This window comes from Lycorma delicatula, chromosome 8 (assembly GCF_047948215.1).
Source record: "Lycorma delicatula isolate Av1 chromosome 8, ASM4794821v1, whole genome shotgun sequence".
In the NCBI taxonomy this organism is placed as follows: domain Eukaryota; kingdom Metazoa; phylum Arthropoda; class Insecta; order Hemiptera; family Fulgoridae; genus Lycorma; species Lycorma delicatula.
This window is the reverse complement of record NC_134462.1, coordinates 118,618,593-118,638,960: the sequence shown is the minus strand read 5'-3', so window position 1 is coordinate 118,638,960 and position 20,368 is coordinate 118,618,593. Positions and strand designations below refer to the sequence as shown.

General features: G+C 27.8%; 1 protein-coding gene across 1 annotated transcript in view; it reads left to right on the top strand.

The window, feature by feature from the left end:
- Positions 1–12,577, top strand: part of Ccn (cellular communication network factor protein Ccn) — a 199,282-nt gene extending 186,705 nt beyond the window's left edge. Inside the window, exons 5-6 of the mRNA XM_075373818.1 lie at positions 8,239–8,426; positions 12,154–12,577. Coding sequence (XP_075229933.1) covers positions 8,239–8,426; positions 12,154–12,492 — 527 coding nt within the window. The 3' untranslated portion in view covers positions 12,493–12,577. The remainder of the gene's footprint in view (positions 1–8,238; positions 8,427–12,153) is intronic.
- Positions 12,578–20,368: the final 7,791 nt, after the last annotated feature.

The window sequence follows — 20,368 nt, the reverse complement described above, 5'->3', positions numbered from 1 at the left end:
CTTTTATGTCTTAATAATTATTGTGAAGTTTGTGTTTTTAAATAAAATGTAAGGGCCCTTTACACCCTTATATATGACGATCCTGATGGAGATAATAATTTCTTTTAAAGAATGTGACGACGGCTAATGACCTTAGCAGTCGATGCCCATAAAAATTCAGAAAAAAAAAATAATAATACTTAATAAAAAAGTCGTAAAATAGGTAGAAAATTTAAAGAAAAGAGAATTAGTACTGATTTTACAAAGTTCAAATTTAAAAACAAAGGTACATACAGTAGTGTAGACTAAAATGAATTCGAAAGGTATATTTATCGAATCACTCGAATGAATGAATAACACTTAAACGTTAAAGAATAAGTACCAATTTCAAGACATTGCTTTAAATAAGAGTATTTTTTAATCGTGTTACTGTATTTATATTCTAATTTTATGCATCGCTAAATTAAGTGCAAAAAATGAAATGACATAAAAAAAATTACGTGACATAAGTTTTCACTGCATTACTTCAAAATAACCCCTTTCCCTAATAGGTAAGAGAGATAAATTAGATGTCAGAAAAGTCAGATGAGCTACCATGTAGAAAAATGATTGGGCAGCACTTGGCGCTTGTTCACTAGAATTTCTTACTCAACAACTCGTCCCCCCCCTGTTAGACTTACTGATTTTCCCTTTCTTTCTTTATTTCACGGTAAAACTATGTAATGTTGAGCGAAATATCGTTTATGTGGATGTATATTGGTGCAATCGTGTACCGTTTTCTTTTATTACAGGAGCCATTTTATTTAAATCTGTATGTACTTTCCCAAGAGTGTAGCTGTATCTTTCTCTTATATTATTTTAAAAGAGGGGGAAAATTTTGCTGTTCATTCCATTACCTACAATTAAGCCCTCTGAATGATATTTTCCGTTATCCTTTATTTAGGAGATCTAGATAAAATTTTGTATAATTCTGACTTTTGTAGGTTACAAAAATCTTTCAATTGTTTGTATATACATTTTTTGCATTTAATATAGTCTTAAAAATTTTTTTGGACTGAACAGGAAAATCCAAATGTTTTCTGGCAAATGAATACTTATATCGCTTAATATCAATAAATTTACATATAATAGTTTCTAGAAAACTGGCTAAAGAAAGGAATACGGCAAAGAATAATAATCAACAGTTCTCTAGGAAGGTTATTAACGTTAACGTTCCTAAAAACAGAAAACCAATAATAATTCTAGTTATAAAATCATTGTACGTAGTACATGTTTTTAGAATGAACCATAACTATATCCATTATAGAAGTAACGGCTGGTGAATGTCAGTTCCGTCCGATCTCATTACTTTTGTTCTAAATTTTATTCTTGTAGCGTCGACTCCATTTCATCTTCTCTTTAGGAGAAGATGAAGTTTATATATATATATAAACAGTATAGTGAAAAATTGTTCTAAACCTTAACAAAAATTACTTATTAATAAAAACTTACAAGAAATAATTTTTAAAATTTAAACTCATTAACATGTAAGCCAACAATTTTGAGCAAAAACTTTTTTCCTCTGTTTTATGCTTAATTTATAAATATTTTGGATTTTACCCTATACTTTAGTTTGTATTAATTTTAACAACTCATAATAATGAAAAAAATTCAGTATGCTATATAGAAACTGCTGTTTCGAGTCGAAGGATTGGAGTTTTTAGTCTGGAAAAAAAATAATAATTTGAACTAGAGTATTAGGTGAAAACAACGCTATATAGATCTTAGGAAGAAGAAATCTCTTCGCTTTTTGATTTATGAAATCTCTTCTTCTTGAGGTTGTTCTGAAATGATGTCTTTGAAGAAACAAAGTACAACGTATTCACGTTTTCAAACGGTAAGCCGTAGATGGATTTAAAAATATTCCCTATATCAGAACCTGATCTTTATTTGTCTCAAAAATCCTATTTATTATCGTCTTACGACATTTTGCTATTTTTGAAATGTTTTATAATGCGAAAGAAAATTGGTATAGATTTCTACGATGAAAACGAAGTAATTCTTTGTTAAGGATGGGTACAAAGGAATTATTTCTATTTAGTAAACAACATGATCAGAAGGAAATTGATACAACTCCGCAATTTTATACGAATTTTTGATACTATATACTATAGTATTATAGTATATAGTATAGTATAGTATACAATAGTATATACTATAGTATATATTATAGTATATAATAGTATGATACTAGTTCATACTATACATTTCGTAAATAATTAACTTCCGCAATGTGTAAACAAAAGAAAAGAAAAGTTCTTCCAACTAGCATTTACTCGTGTGCATTTCATGAGTAAAGCATTTTTTTTTGTTTTACTGATGTGGTGAAAACACTCGAGTAAATGCTGTTTTACACGAGTAAAATGTTTTCTACACATGAGTTAAGTTTAATTCCACTTCAATACTATTTACTACAATTGATGTAATTAAAGATAGCTATTGAATAATAAATAGTTTACTACTACATTTCTTCTAGAATACTTAAAAAATAAATTCAAAAAATTCTCTAATTCATTTTCATTAGATAAAAGAGATAATTATATCATATTATTTTGAACCCTACAAAAATAGTTTAAAAGATTTCTTCAAAATTTTTTAAATAATTTTAAATTTTAAATAATTTTTAAATTTAAACAAAACCAAAATTTGTTGGTGATAAACATTTTGTATCATTCGTTATTGAGAGTAGAAACAATGAATACAATATATTATTTAATAATGAAATCAGTAGATTGAATTTTTGCTTTTTACTTTGTATCGCGCTTAGGCTGTGTCGCATTTAAAGTAACTCTTGTAGAAAGATTACTCAGAGTTTCTTTGATACTAATGATGTTCATTATGTCATTTGAGCGGAGTGAAGTGGTGTCAATTTTAGGGCTCAGTATCGCCTGAATTTCAGCGGGCTTGGCTTTCAGATGTGCAAGAGTATATTCGGATCAATACAAAATGATAACGGGAGAGTCATTTTAAATATTTTTTTTTTTTTTGAATTATTTAATTTGAGATATTCATTTATTAAAGATTAATTATATAGTCTTAAAACAATGTAACATTCTCTACATTTTATGTTCTCTAAAACTGAAAACTATAGAAGTTGAAAATCTTGCATTCTTATGTAATATGAACAATTGACAAGCAGAAGAATCACTTTAATAAATAAAAATTTTTATTCTCTTTCCACAAAAAATGCATTGTTTTCCGAACTAGAGGTTTATTTTTAATGGTTTATAAAAATTCGATAAAAAACTACTGCCAATCTTTTTTTACTATTTTCTACTTAAAAAAAAATTGATAGCCTTTTATTGTGTAATTCTGGATTAATAATTAATTATCTATTTAAAATGTTTGTAATAAATTAACTTCCTTCCTAAAAATTTTGTCTTATTTTATATTAAAAAAAAAAATGGTGCTAAGTAACTTAATGGGAATAGATTGATAATCTTTATTTATAATATTTTAATACTTAATAATTTACTTAATACTTACTTCTTACTTTAAGACATAATAAATAATAATATAATAAAAGATAATTATAATTATAACACATAATTATAATAGATAGGTAATATTTATTGTACTGTTTGTTGAAAATTAAAGCCTTCACTATTATTATTCTTAACTTTTATTAACCTCGGTATAATCTTTTTTCTGAAAAAGAGTTGGAGGGAAAACATTTCAAAGCCCACCTTTTTGGGAGTCATTTTAAATAGGAAATTAAAACATATTTAATAATCTTTTACATAGAATTCCTTTAAAACTCAATTTCGTTTAAAAACCATTACAAAAAAAAGTATAACTACTGCGTATGAAGTAACATATATTCGTATTACTATCCTGGCTGTAGCGTTATTACTTCGCAGTAGCTCAGTTAAACAGGGAAAGTATAGCGATCGGCAAAAAGTTTCCGATTCGGGGATTTTATAAATATCGACATTTGAAGAGGCCATATTTGCACTCTTGTTGTCCTATGATTTGATTAATATCACGGACTGGCTAAACAAATATTCTTGGATAATGGCTGAAAAACCATATGGAATTTTGGAAATAATGAAAAAAGTGGTAGGTGTAGTTTTCACCATTTTGATTTTTTGAATTTTTGTATAGTGCAGTACTCATTAAATAATCTGAAATTTTGAAGTTTTATTTCAATCAGATTTAGGGGGGGGGGGAATATTCAACACATCTCTAAAGAGTTTTGCCTCATATATCGAAAATTCGTTGGCTAAAAAACTTGAAATATCTCACAAATATTTGGCTATATACAGAGAAATATTTATGAGATAAATTCCCTATATTTTATATATATATATATATATATATATATATATTCCAACCTTTTTTCAACCATCGAACAAGATGCCTTGACGCCATCCGATATAACTTTTTTTGTAAACTACAATCTAAAAAAAATGATTTTTTAATAACATCGCCACAAATTGTACTAACATATTAAAGTAAATAATTACTCCAATAAATTTTTTCTCCAAAAAAAACGAGAAGGAATCGAACCCGTACTTAAAATAACAATTTCTTTAAATTTTAATTCTTAACATTGAAAATCCAAAATTACTTATGGTATTAATAAACGATATGGGTACATTTTTAAAATAGTGTATACCACTGAACACGATTTAAGAATTGTAATTTTTAATAATTTCTAATACATTCTCTGTTTAATCCGAGATGTAGCTGTTATTAAAAATATTATACAGAGTAGTTTTCGAGCAAGACTCAACTGGGACCCAACCTTTTTTACTAAAACGTTTAATATTTTTAGTAATTATACTCTAAATTTGAATGTAAGTTAAGTTTGATGATAAAACGTCATTTCATTCTGCTCGTATTAAACTGGAATTCTACTCGTATTAAAACTTTTATATAATCTTTACGAAAAAAGTTTTTAATCAATTATACTTTCAAAAATGCACCACTTTAAACACAAAAATTTAATCTTATTAACGGGGTCTAATCGGACCCAAATTACTTACTGAAAATGTTTGTGTTTTTCGCAATTAACTCTAAATATAGCATAATTAGGTCATCAATATTTAAAAACCGTTTTGACGTATTTGAAACAAAAATCTATCCAGGTCAATGGCGGGAGAGTTATGCAGCTCTTTTCCGACTTTTTCTTTATTCTCTATTATTCTTGAGATATTATTCTCTTTTGTTGCACACAGGCGCCCGCACACACACACACACACACACACACACACACACACACACACACACACACACACACATATATATATATATATATATATATATGGAGTGAGAAAAAGAGAGAGAGAGATAGAGAGACAGGAGCGCGCGCGCACAACACAGACACACACACATATTTTTTCTATGATATACGTCACTGTAACCAAAACACATTAAACGAGATCGAAATTATTTTGGGATCGAAATGTATAGTAAAATCACAAATCATCCGATTAGTCAGGTAATAAATATAATTAATTAAAATTAAATTAAATTAATTAAACTAGAAAACAGAAATTTGAAATAAATTTATACGAATTCCAATACTTTTACAACTATTCTGTGTTGAACTCATTACAAACTGAACAGAAATACAAAACCAGGAAAGCCTATTTCAACATTAATTGCCAGCAGGAGTGTAATTATAGTCCCTCAATAATATAGAACAACGTCAGAGCTATATTACTCTTTACATTGGTTTTAACTGTTGCCTATTTATTTGTTATACCTTGAAACCGACCATTTATATACTTGTTAATAAAGTTTTCCAATCATAAATTAGAAAATAATCAAAAAGACCACAAAAATGGTTATTTATACTTCTTAATAATTTAAACAAAAATAAAAATGGAAATAATATGAGATAGTTTATAAATTAAGTCGTATAAAGTTACAGATATATAATTTTTTTTTCATTTAAAAGCTTATTCTAAATCATCGATCTCATTGTACGTTTATTTTTAGTTAGCACCACAAGGCAATGTAGAATTCAACTCAGATTATCTTTTTCAAAGAATTTTCAACAAATTATTTATAAAATAAAATACAAATTATACTAGCCGACACAAAATTTGTATCTAACATGTTACACAACTTTTCCCACTGTAATTTAAGTACTAATTTCTAATATGCTATTGAAATTGTGTTACTACGCAAAGGTTTTACGTAAATCGTAAATTTGTATATATTTTTTATAATAAACTCATTTTGATCAATTACTGGTTACAATTAAGAACAGTTTTTTGTATTTTTACTTTTAAACAATATGCACACATGTTTAATAAAGAAAAAAAAAATAAACATATCTATTGTAACATGAGAAGTAAACACGTACAAACATATCTTTATGATGACATCCTGCAGACATCTGTTATTGACTACTAAAGAGCTTAAAATCTTGTTCAGTCAACTTCACTTGTCTACTGTGTTGTGTTTCACAGAGTTTTTAGTGTTTTGCTATATTTTCATAAATTTTTTTTACAAAAGAGATCGATTTTTTTTTACATATTTATAATACAAAAGTGATTTTTCTTTGCTACAACGTGGCTTCTGCAAAAGTTCGTAGACGTCAAATCATGCAGACAATTTTTGTTACGTTTGTAGTAAATTTACGCCTAAATCTGAAAGAAAGACTACCTCTGAATTGATAAACACAGCAAATAAATTTTATTTTGATTGTGCACTCGGAAGTCAAGATAAAATTTGGGCGCCTAGTGTTATTTGGATATCGTGCTCAGTAACCCTAAATAATGGTTAAAGGGGAAACGACGAGCCATTCCATTTGCTGTACCGAAGGTTTGGTATGAACCTAAGAACCATTTCAGCGACTGCTACGATTGTATACATATATATACTTCAAATTTTTTTACATTCAAAAATAGAAAGTTCATAATTATGCAGATGTATCCTCAGCCCTAAAGCCGATATCACAACTTAACCATCACCTAATCTGACATTACTGGAAGAACAAAATGAAAATGAAGCAGAAGAAAGAATGTTGCAGAATTTCTTCCCGTATCTGATAAGAAATTTCCTCATTTAATTGAACAACATGAACTTCATGATTTAGTTCGCGAGTTATATTTATTAAAGCAGCAATCTCAACTTCTGGGGTCTAGACTGCAATAACGGAATCTATTAGCTGAAAAAACAAACGTTACTACGTTTAGAACACGAATAAAACTCTTTCAACTTATTTTACTATGAAAAATTCATAGCTCGTTTGTACTGATGTCGATGGACTGATGAAAGGCTTGGAATTCAGCATATTCCTGAAGAATGGCGACTTTTTATCGACTCTTGTAAAGTTAACATGAAAGCAGTTTTATTGCGTAATAGTAACAAATAGCCACCATTCCATTAGCTAATCCAGCCGACAGGTAAGAAATGTATGAAATTATGGCTTCAATATCAGACGCAAAAAAATATAAAGAACATATGTGGTAATTTTGCAGCGATCTGAAACTTGTTGCGTTACTTCTTGGTTTACGAAATATTGTTGTTTTCTTTGTCGATAGTCGTTACCAAGTAAAGAACTAGCCATAACGGCAGAATATCGTGAATGATGAAAAACGTAAACCAATTATATATATATATATATATATATTATATATATATAATTATTGAAGAATTCTTTAACTTTTATGACTTCTTATCGCAGATTAAAAATACTTATCTGCGTTACTTTGTCATAGTTTGACATGTCGCAACATCATTAAACATTGTTAAAAAGAGTACGAAATATTAGTTATTACGCGCGCGCGCGCACAACCCACACACCAGTTTTTATTACCTGAAACTGCCTATTGAGTGAAAAAATAATAAACAAAAAAAAAAATAGTACATGAAAATTTTTGCTCTTCACTCTTCTGAAATTCTAGCAATAAAACTAAACACGAATATTTGAAAAAACGTAATCCTTACTTAAAAAAATACAATGAAAGTGGAATTTTTTTTGACAAAATACTGAAACTTAAGGCATCCCGTTCCAACAAACCTGTTAAATTAAAACAGGCTAATGCTTTCCATTTTATTTTTATTTTTAGTAATAAAAATAAATATTTCAGGTTGAAGGATAAATGTTACTTTTAGTATATTAAATTAATAAGTGAAATAAGTTTAAAAAAAATATTTTTTTATAAAAGATAATATTTTAATCTATTAATTGAGATAATTATAAATTATTTTTTTTTTTTAATATACGATTCAGTTTTAAGAGAAAGGATTTTTTTGTTGCAGTGCCGGAATGTAGACCAGAAACAACACCATGGACGAGGTGTTCAGAAGAATGTGGATTAGGGGTTTCTCATCGCCTTTCCTCAAATAATCCACAATGTGTCCCCCGTAATGAATCTCGCCTCTGCCAGTTAAGGCCTTGCACTCCAACAGGTGTACATACATGGCATGGTAGAAGACATCACGTTAGGGCAAGTTAAATTTATAAAAATAATAATTATTTATGAAATTTTTATTATAAAATGAATTTTATAATTCATTTCTCCGTTATATAATATAAATATAACAGAGATTATTTTTCAATTGAAATACATTTAAAAAAAGTGTAGTAAATTTTTTTCAGATCAGTTGTTACAACTAAATAATTTTATGCTCGAAGACAGGTAGGTGTATAGGCTCTAACAATGCAGCAGTATTCAGAAATATTATTGCAAGGAAGAGAAAATATGCTTTAATATGCATTTCTTTCTTGTTACAGCAGTGGGGGGGGGGGGAGGAAAGCCAAAACAAACTATAAATAAACTATAATACACGCGAAATATCAGAGCCTCTTTCGTTTCCAAAGAAATTTAAATATTCTGTAACAAATTACAATCTGAACGACGAAAATTCGTATTAGGTTGTGAATGGGTAAGGGCTTCTTTAACTAATTGTTCTTTATTCATTTTTCTGTTAAATTTTTTTTTAATATCGTACAGATAAGTTGTGATGGCCCCGTTCATCGGCCTATCTTTTCTTTCTACAGAATACAACATTCCTAGCATTGAATATTTTTTTATCTTTAAAGTAACTATATATGCAGCTAATTGGCTAAAGAATTTACTTAGTAGAAAACTACTTAAATCTATCTTTAATATAAAATATACAAAATAATAAATAATTAAAAACTTAGGAAGTTTAATAAAGGCGAAACATTACAAAGTAAAAAATTACAAATCTACTTATCAACGATGTAACCAATAGTCAAATCTAGAATTATAAAAATTAAATTTGAAAAAATTGTGGGAACCTAAGACAGTTAAGCTATCCACTCCTTTAAAATAAGTTATGATGATTGAATAAAGAGCATTAAAAGATTTGAATGGCAGAAAGGCTCCTGGAATAGACGGAATACCTGTAGAATTACTGTGCAGTGCCGGTGAGGAAGCGATTGATAGATTATACAAACTGGTGTGTAATATTTAGAAAAAGGGGAAGTTCCATCAGATTTCAAACAGAATGTTACAGTCATGATATCAAAGAAAACGAGAGCAAATAAATGTGAAGAATACAGAACAATTAGCTTAACTAGCCATGAATCAAAAATCTTAACTAGAATTCTGTACAGAAGAATTGAGAGGAGAGTGTAAGAAATGTTAGGAGAAGACCAGTTTGGTTTCAGGTAAAGTATAAGGTCAAGGAAAGCAAATTTAGGGCTCAGATTAATATTAGAAGGAAGATTAGAGAAAAACAAACCAACATACTTGACATTTATAGACCTAGAAAAGGTATTCGATAACGTAGACTGGAATAAAATGTTGAGCATTTTTAAACAAAAATTAGGGTTCATGTACACAGATAGAAGTACAATTGCTAAGATTTACAGGAACCAAACAGCAACAATAATAATTGAAGAACATAAGAAAGAAACCATAGTAAGAAAGGGAGTTCGACAAGGATGTTCCCTATCCCCGTTACTTTTCAATCTTTACATGGAACTAGCAGTTAATGATGTGAAAGAACAATTTAGATTCGGAGTAACAGTACAAGGTGAAAAGATAAAGATGCTACGATTTGCTGATGATATAGTAATTCTAGCCGAGAGTAAAAAGGATTTAGAAGAAACAATGAACGGCATAGATGAAGTCCTACGAAAGAACTATCGCATGAAAATAAACAAGAACAAAACAAAAGTAATGAAATGTAGTAGAAATAACAAAGATGGACCACTGAATGTGAAAATAGGAGGAGAAAAGATTATGGAGGTAGAAGAATTTTGTTATTTGGGAAGTAAAATTACTAAAGAAGGACGAAGCAGGAGCGATATAAAATGCCGAATAGCACAAGCTAAACGAGCCTTCAGTAAGAAATATAATTTGTTTACATCAAAAATTAATTTAAACATCAGAAAAAGATTTTTGAAAGTTTGGAGTGTAGCTTTATATGGAAGTGAGACTTGGACGATCGGAGTACCTGAAAAGAAAAAATTAGAAGCTTTTGAAATGTATTGCTATAGGAGAATGTTAAAAATGAGATGGGTGGATAAAGTGACAAGTGAAGAAGTGTTGCGGCAAATCGATGAAGAAAAAAGCATTTGGAAAAATATAGTTAAAAAAGAGAAAATCTTATAGGCCACATATTAAAGCATCCGGGAATAGACGTTTTAATATTGGAGGGACTGATGGAAGGAAAACATTGCGTACGCAGGTTATGTTTGGAAGATATAAAACAAATTTTTAGGGATGTAGTACGTAGGAGGTACACCGAAATGAAACGACTAGCACTACATATAGAATCTTGGAGAGCTGCATCAATCCGGTCAAATCACTGAAGACAAAAAAAAATTTAATATAAAATAAGGTGATATTTGTGATCCGCTATGTTAATTCGAATTTGTTGGTAAGTCAATGAATCTTTAATTTACTACTGTTTCCTTAGAATTCTGTTGGAATTACTTTTTCAATATTAAAGCTTTTCAGTATGGCCAAAATTTTGAACCCAGTTTGCCCAGATACGTTTCAAAATTGACTTGTACACTATCTTATTAGGTTCGTTTCAGAGTTGAAATCGTTTATAGCTCAACAAATATAAAATCTTACCATCAAATCGAATTTGTTTTTCAATTTTATTGGATTATTTCACGGGGGACGATTATCTTTTGTGTATTTCTAAATATCTGACAAGAATCACTTTATGGTGCCACTTTTGTGGCACTAAAAAGTGCCACATATCAAAAGAGAATATATTCCTTTATGACGAGCGAATGTAACTTATAAACATTTATTTTCAATAATCTTAATTCTTCATTTATTCAATCATTCTTGTAAAGATATAAGTTTCTTGTGAATTAATAAAATAAAAACGAAGAAAACGACAAGAACTGATGATAAAATTTATGTATTGGTTGAGTTAAGAACGATATCAGTTCTGAAACGAATGTCTTTTCAAGAATTTAAACATTCTTGTAAAACTTATGCTGTAAATAATGTAAGTCTAGTGCTAGTTAGCTATCCGCTGTCTAAATAACTGTATTACCTTTATAAGTCGCCAATCGCAAACATAACATGGTGAGCGATTAGTAAATCCCTGGTATAGACTCAAGGCTGAAAAACACTTCCACATAGGGTCAAAAAACACATTTTTTTACGTTTGACGTACAATAACGTTGGTAAATTGGCAATAAATCATACATTTTTTTAAACATAAATTGTAGAGAATTCAATTATAAGAAGATACTTATAATGTATACTTATATACTTAGCGATACAAATTTAACAGCTTCGATTTTAAAATTATGTGTACGGTGAATGGAAGCAACTTTTCTCAAAACGATACAAAAAACACATAAAAGCTTTAATATTCTAACATACAAATGTATACAGAGAAACATTTCAAATGAAAGAAAAAAAAAATTAAATCTCATACAATTTTCGAACACATTCTGTACAAAACAAATTTCCAGAACTTAAATTCAGTTACCAAAGCCGGTAAAGTATTTAGCGGTCACAGCAGTAATTTTTGAAGAAGTAACTTATTAAAGCTAGCTCAAAGAGAGTAAAATTTTAATACTTTCACCTTAAAATGAAATTTACTGTTGAATATAAAAAACAAAAACTTTTTAATATCTATGAATTGGGATTTACAAAAAATCGACTATAAATAATAAAAAAAAGGAAGTTTATTCATTTTTTTATACGTTTCTTTTATGTATGTTTTCAGAAAGGTCATGAATGTAAAGCGACTGAAAGGACAGCTAGAAAACAACATTTAGAAGTAGGCGGATGCCGAAGTAGACGTCGCTTTAGACCACGATATTGCGGTCGATGCAGAGGACCTTGTCAACCAGATTTAAGTCATACGTTACGTGTTGAATTGTTGTGCCCACAATATAACGTAAGTGACGATCCATCGTTGACTGGAAATCCAACTTGGACAACGGATTCACCATCATCAACATCACATTCTCACTCAGTGTTTGTTAATATTGAATGGATAATTAAATGTCATTGTGTTAAACCGGAATTGTTGCACCGCGTTCATCGAACAGCTGACCCTTAAGTGCTCTTCTCTCAAAAAGAAAAGTAGTTATTGTGTTAATAATAATAATTATTATTATTAAAACCAATAACCTCCTAGGTAAACAATATTACATTGCAAAGTTATTTTTTTTAAAAATAAGGCTGATACAGTTTTAAAATAATTATTAATATTACTGTGTTTTCTAAATCATAAGTGGTTTTTTTATTATTTATTTTATTATTTACTATTTTTTTTTTTTTTTTTTTTTTTTTTTTAATGTAAAAGAAAATAATTAAATTTCAAATTCTCTGTGTCACTTGCCTATTTGAATTAAATTGTTTAAAATATATTTTTTTAACTTCATGCTGCTACTTATTTTTTATAATGGATAAACAAATATATTGCCTTTCTTCTAAAATATTTGGATAAAAAATCAGTTTTTTAAATAAAATAACAACTAAGCTAATAGATTTATAATCGTGAAAATAATTTTCTCCTTCATGTCCTGAAGACTGGTTAAGTAGATAGATACCAACAAAGTTCAATTAAATATTACATTTTTTACCTTAAATATGTCTTTCTCTTTAAACGGGAAAATATTATACGTATACAGGTATTTATAATTTATGGAAATTAGAATTCAGTTCGTTGAATTATTATAAAAAATAAATATAAATAAAAAGCAGTATTTAGAAATGCCTTTTTGCTGATATGAAGCAAACATTGTACAAGACGCACGTTGTTTATCAACAGATCAACAGCAAAAGCATGGTAATCCCTTAGAAGGAGAGTCAAAACCCTTTATTAAATTCCAAGCTTACTGTTAGGGATTCCTTAATATTTTCGAAGATATGAGATAAGTTCTCTTTAACTTATGTTGGACTTTTAATTTCCCGCAATTTTTGTTCTTCTGGATTAAAATCATTAAATAAATAACCGCTTATTATTTTTTTTAAATTTCTTCATAAGTTAAACGATTTTAGTTGAATACAATAAAAAAATGAATTAATTACATTTTGGATTTAAGGTTCTAATGGTAATTTCATTTAATATTTAAATCTCACATTGTAAACCGAGATTTAGATTACCATTTAATTAATTTACACTCACCGTGTCAGTTTAGTGATAAAATAATGATCTCAAATCAGCTATCTAACAAATGATTTTCGACGTCACTTTTACAAGGATATGAAAGCTAGACAGCGAATACTACTGTAATTTGGGGGTTGGGGTTCAATTAACCACCCATCTCAGGAAAGTTTGGCTTTAGTACGTACAAGGCTATACCTCATTTACATATTATACACATCATTTTCATCAATGGGATTGCTTGTTGATTACAAGTTGCAGCGTACACATTAGGGATAAAAAATAAAATAAATTTACATATATATATATATATATACTAAATTGTAGGGAAATCAAATTATAATTCTGTTAAAAAATCTGTTTTCGTAAACAAGTGATAATTAATTACACTTAAAGAGAACCAGAAAAACCGCAATGTAAAAAATATATATATATTTTTATTTTTTCCATTATTTACTTACTTATATTTAAATCCTTACGCTAAACTTCTGTTTGGATGCTTACACGTAAACATAAAGAATTCACCAATCATTAAAAAAAAAAAATTAACATAAAGTAATGAATTTGAAAAAAACAATATTGAAGTAAAAAAAAAAATGAAGCTATATGTATTAATTAGTATTTTTTGGTGATTTAAACTTAAAAAGGTTTCCGTTAAAATCTAACTTCATTGCTGATTAAATTATTAAATTTAACATCAATATATTATAAATAATTCAGAATATTAATAACATTTTCATTGTAATTAACAATAATTATTAGTATTTGTACAGGCATCAACCCAAGTCTTGTAAACATCTCTTACGTTTAATCATCTCGACGGACAAATCGAATGCGTTTAATCAATAAACAATATTTTAACAGCTCCTTTGTTAGATTACTTATTTTATTTATTTTTACTACTTTAAAAGAAAGAAGATTTAAATTTAACTAATATTTACTTTAGTTATCAAAAATATGGAATAATCAAACAGATTTTGAGATATGTCGAGACAATATTTCGGTGTATCAACTAATATGAGGTAGACAAAAGAAACCCAGTAAAGTTGATTTTATTTGCGTATTTATTCCCTTCCAAATTCTTTATCCTGAAATGTTACGTCAGGATATATTGAAAAAATCCTTTCCATACTCTCGCCCTCAAACAATATTTCTTAATAAGAAGTGTGTTGAAGTCGATAATTTATGGGTGTTTTAGAACATCTTAAGGTTAAAAATTTACATCGTTTCGATTCCGTATATCGCTAAACTTTTGTTTCGTTTATGTATTATTAAACTTTAGTTTGCGTGTAATAATCAAATTATAATCTTTATCCGTGTCTAAAGTTGAAAATATTTTATAAATCATAATTTAGTTTTGGTATATTTACTAATCGTCATATAAAGTTGTTTCGAATGGATTATGATTTCAACACGCTAACATAGGTCATCTTTTATAATTCAACACCGTTACAAATTGTAAAACAACGATAAAATTACAATAGAAGGACAGATTTGGAAATGATAATTCGTTTGATATAAGAAAAATAAAAACATACGCTACCTCTATCTTTCGGTAGTGGTGTTAAATTGAAACATATGTGACGTTCGCAGAACGTATAATTTTAGTACATAACCGGCAAATGAGATAACAATAATAATAGAACGGTTTGGTTCAGATTAAAATCTATTACACGAATTCATTAAAGAAACATATATTGTTCATCCGTATTCAAGTATATTAATTTGTAATTAACTAGTTGTGCGGATTTAAATTAACTATTGTGTAATTGAAAACTATAGATTATTATGACCCCAAATTTAAATTATAATATTTAATTATATTTAATAAAAATAAACTAAAAAAATAGTATTTTTGTACTGATGCTATATATTATTTGATAATCCCGCTTTAAAATTTTGCGGTAATATATAAATCTGTAATAGGTTTAATAATTTAGATATATTCTTATAAACTGAAAAATTTGTTAAAAACTATTTTTTTTAGAAAAAAAAATAGATTTTAATATAATACATAAGACCGATGGTTGTTTGTAAATATTAAATGAGCTACTGTATAATATTAAAAAATGCCTAGATAGTCCAGAATTCCAAATCGAAATCTTTTGAATGAAAAGTAAACATTCATTTAAAAAAATACACGTTATAAAAAAATACTAACAAACTTAACAAAAAAAAGATAATTTTACGTTTATTAATTATCCGAATACTTAAAAAGAAGTATTGATTAGTTGTCAAATTACATAAAGTCCAGATGACGAACTGGGTAGTGATTGATTGCAGGATCAACGACCGGTTACTTAATACCTAAGGGTCGTACATCACGATTTAAATTTCTTTCCAGAATACCATTAGCAGTGTCAACAATACTTCCATCTCAGGTAGAACTACTTCACATTTTTGTGTTAACTTTTATAAATTTTAATACTAAATTAATCAATGTATTTAGTACGAGAAGGTTAATGAATGAACATAATTAATGATCACACACACACCCACACACACACACATATATATATATATATATATATATATATATATATATATATAGTTTATAGTTAGTGAATAATTTTTTGCAAAGCATTCGAAAAATTTTAGTTGAGTATTTAATTATTATTTTAATAAAAATACTATTTTATTAACTTTCAATTCTTTTTATATATGCTCATGAATACTTTCGTAACAATTCATACTTTACCTGATGTGAATATTAAAATTAAAAACCATTAAAAAATTTAGAATATAACTGACTGGATCAAAGATAACCTCTGGTAGCTCAGTCGATAAAACGGTGGACTAACTGGATGAAAGCAATTATAAATTATTATAATATATTTAATTTAATAATTTATTTTAAATGTAAATTACATTTAAATAAAAATCTAGTTTTAATTCTAATTTGTACAAACAGATTCAGTTAGGAGCAGATAATTAGTTGAATTAATTGACTGGAAGGAAACTGATGTTTCCCTTCGTTTGAAAAATTATAATTATTTTTTTTAAAACTTTTGTCTATAGTCGCATCGCATCAATTAAAGTCATTAGCGACTTATCAGTGTAATGTAACCGTACCCGTAAATTTTTAGAGTTAACGACTACTCCTGAGACGTGTGGTTAATTAAAACCCAACCACGAAAGAACACCGGTATCCACGATCTAGTATTCAAATCTTAATAAAAGTAACTACCTTTATTAGGATTTGAACCTGAGAACTTCAACTCTAAAATCGGATCAAAAATAATTATTTTTTATAAATAAATATTCATCTGATAAAGTATTGATCGCAATGAAAGTATTCTTATTATTTATAAAAGAACTGAAAGCAGTAAGGTGAGCTATACATCCAGTCACCTTAAAATCAGCTGATTCTCGAAGTCGAGAGTTCTAAGGTTCGAATCCTTGTAAACACAGATGCTTTTATATGGATTTGAATGATAGACAGTGGATACTGGTGTTTTTTGGTGGTTGGGTTTCAATTAAGCACACGCCTCAAGAGTGGTCCACCTAAGTCTGTTCCACACTACATGTTTACCGGTACATTTACACTTACACTGCACTGCAGTAGCTAGAAAACTGGTTGCAGAAAACAACACACATGTAATTTGTATAACTTATGAAGTTTATTTATATATATATATATATATATATATATATATATATATATACAAAAACTAGGAAAGCTCTCACTGAACCTTGCCCCTTCCTCTTACTGAAATTCTATTTCTGAACAACTAAAAGTTAATCATTTGATTTAGATGACGTCTAGTAAAGCAAAATTTATTGTATTCCTTATGAAGTTGAATTAATATGGACCTAAAAATTGACGCCGAGGATTTGGAATAGCTGGAAAGTTGAAACCTGTGTAGGGTGTTCTCATTAGATGGCAGGTTATTACATCAATATAATTTTTTTTTTTTTTTTTTAATTTGCCTCGTTTCAATTAAAATGCAACACTTATATTTGTTAGGAATATCTACTCATCTGAACCTGTGGTGGTAGAATATTGTAACTCAACAAACAGCAAATATAATAATCTTTAAACTATTTTAACTAAAGATAGAATCTGTGTTAAGGGGGATAAACATATTTACGAATATTTTGTAATAACGTAGTTATAGTTACGTAATACTTACCTTTGAAAGTAACAGGGATATGGAACAAAAAATATACGACAAACACGACATATACTCGTTATTAATATACAATAATTTATATTTCGGGATTTTCCTACAAACCATTTTTATGATGGAGAGAGGAGTTAAATAAAATTAATACTTTTTTTGTTTGTGTTTCAAAAGTCCTGGAAAAATTTCACTTTTGAAATTACGTGTTGCTGAGGTAGTAAGTGTACATATATATTAGTGGGAAATCTATCATTATTAGGAAAATCCACTCTTGGGTTTTTCTATTTTGTAAGTAGTTAAACATTGAAATTTTTATACGTATTCGAAAATTCAGTAGTTGACCTCTCAAGAGTAAACAAGTAGAAAAGTAGTAAACGAATAAAAAAATAGAATTATTTGTTGATATCATGAGTGAAACATGTTCATTATAATTTACACCATATTAACAAAATTATTTAGAAATAAATCCACAACTTTAAAAAAAGGTAATTAAACAATTAAAAACAATTTAATACAAATAAATATTTAATAGTCGTTAGTTAAATTAAATTATTTAAAAATAATACAAAAAAGTAAAAGCAAATGGCGTAAATTTATAAAGTTAGGAACATTTGCCTTTATTTTATCTTTAGATATTCATTGGCCATTCGCATGGCACGGTTTGGGACTCCCTAGGTTGTCCACTTACAACAAGCTCCGTAGGGAATTTTACAGTTTTTCCCTTCAATTCCCAAATCAGTAACACTACGACAAAGATTTGAAGCAGGTATACCAACAACTATACTTCAATCCAGTTTTTATTTCTTTTGAGAATACACGCGTTCCCTATGAACTTATACATTTGTATTTACGTTAAAAATGTTTAAGGTAAAACAAATACAAATTATTTATATTTTATTAAAGAGAAAATAAAAGCGAACTATTAAATTGCATATATAAGTCTATACATTTATATAAATAAATATTTACTTATATTAAATCAACACATAATTAAAATTCAAGCCACTAATGCTAAACTTTAAAGCATTTACTTAGAGTTTAAAAGTTAATCCTTTTACTAAAGACAAAATTAAAAAAAAATTGTTTCCTTGCAATCATACTTGTTTTCTTTTCTAATGAAAACATATAAAACAAAATACAGGTTGATTTTTAACAGCATTAAATAGTATAAAAATTTACAAAAATTCAATCTTGATTTGAAATACCCAGTCATTAAGGAAGTCTATTAAAAATGTAATTAAAACATCTTAACAGAAAATAGCTTTGCTAATTAAACTTGCAAAAGAAAAACCGTCACCAAATAGTAACGAATACAAATTGATTTCAATATGGTATATTTTCATTTTGAAAAAAAATTGATAAATTTTAGTAGAAATTGTTAAAAGTTACGAGAATATTATAAAATTTTTTGTAGTATGGATAGATATTAAATTTTTATAAACAAAAACGTGGACGAATAAAACTTTTCTTTAAGTCAAACCAGTATTCATTTCATAATATAGTAACGCATCAATAAATCCTTATCAAATATTTTCTGTATATTGAGGGTATCAATTCTTCTAATAAATAAACTACCGCACCAACTACCAGGTTTTAAATTTGTTGCTAGTTAATTAAAATTGACTGTACATTTAACCACGCAAGCAGGACTTTTATAATTTAGATTTTAATGTTTTTGGAGTAAGGAAACCTCAAAACTTTGAGAAAAACATAAATCAAAGTGCTTTGTAAATTTTTCAGTCAATAGTTACATTTTTACCCAGTTATATAATATAATAGTCAATATTCATAGGAATAAGTATCAATAAATGATTCTCATTTTTACAAATATTAATTTACTTGTCAATCATCGTCCAAACCAAACAGTTGAATGCGAATATATATTTTGAAAACTCGATGAAAATTTAAATGATTTAAACAGTAAGATAACAAGCTTAACGAAATAGACTTATTAAATAAATGAGGAGAGAAATGATTTTACATCAGTTTTTTTTTCACTGAAATGAGTAAACTGACAAGCGATCTCATTAAAACGCAGGTAGTACCTCATCAGCAACACAAGTGACTCATTCAGTTTGTTTATCACAGACAGTAGCCTTATAATTAACATCCCTACTCTTATAGAAAGGTATTTCTAGAAAAGCATTTATCTATATGACGGTTATATATCACTTTCCACGGAAATGCAACCGCTTAATCACTGAGAAATTCAAAAGAACCCCGTCTAAAATGCAACATTATTCCTTTTTTCTTCCTACCGATCTTTTAAATGGATGAACTAGATTTTATACATGGTTTTAACCCGAAAAATTATGTAAACAACTTGATGAATTGGAGAATCTTAATTTTTATGACTCTAATTTTTATTCTCTTTCATAATTAAATTTTTTTTTCTTTAATTCTTTTAAAGATTTTTCTAATATATAAGTCTATTCTTGCGTTGTTAATGTAAAAGCGACAGGTGATTTTGAAATCACAATCGTCGTTAAAAATTAAACGCATTCCTCTTTTTAAAGTTAGGATATCTTCTATTCTCCTTTAATAAGGTAAATTACATTATTCATTATCATTTTTTATGGAAAATATTAAAGCTATCATAATTGTGATATTTTAATTTGAATGCTTGCAACATTTTTCACCATTCTTAGCCAGACAAGGTTAACCAGACAAGATTGTTCTTTTGCAGTATCTGATCGTAATTC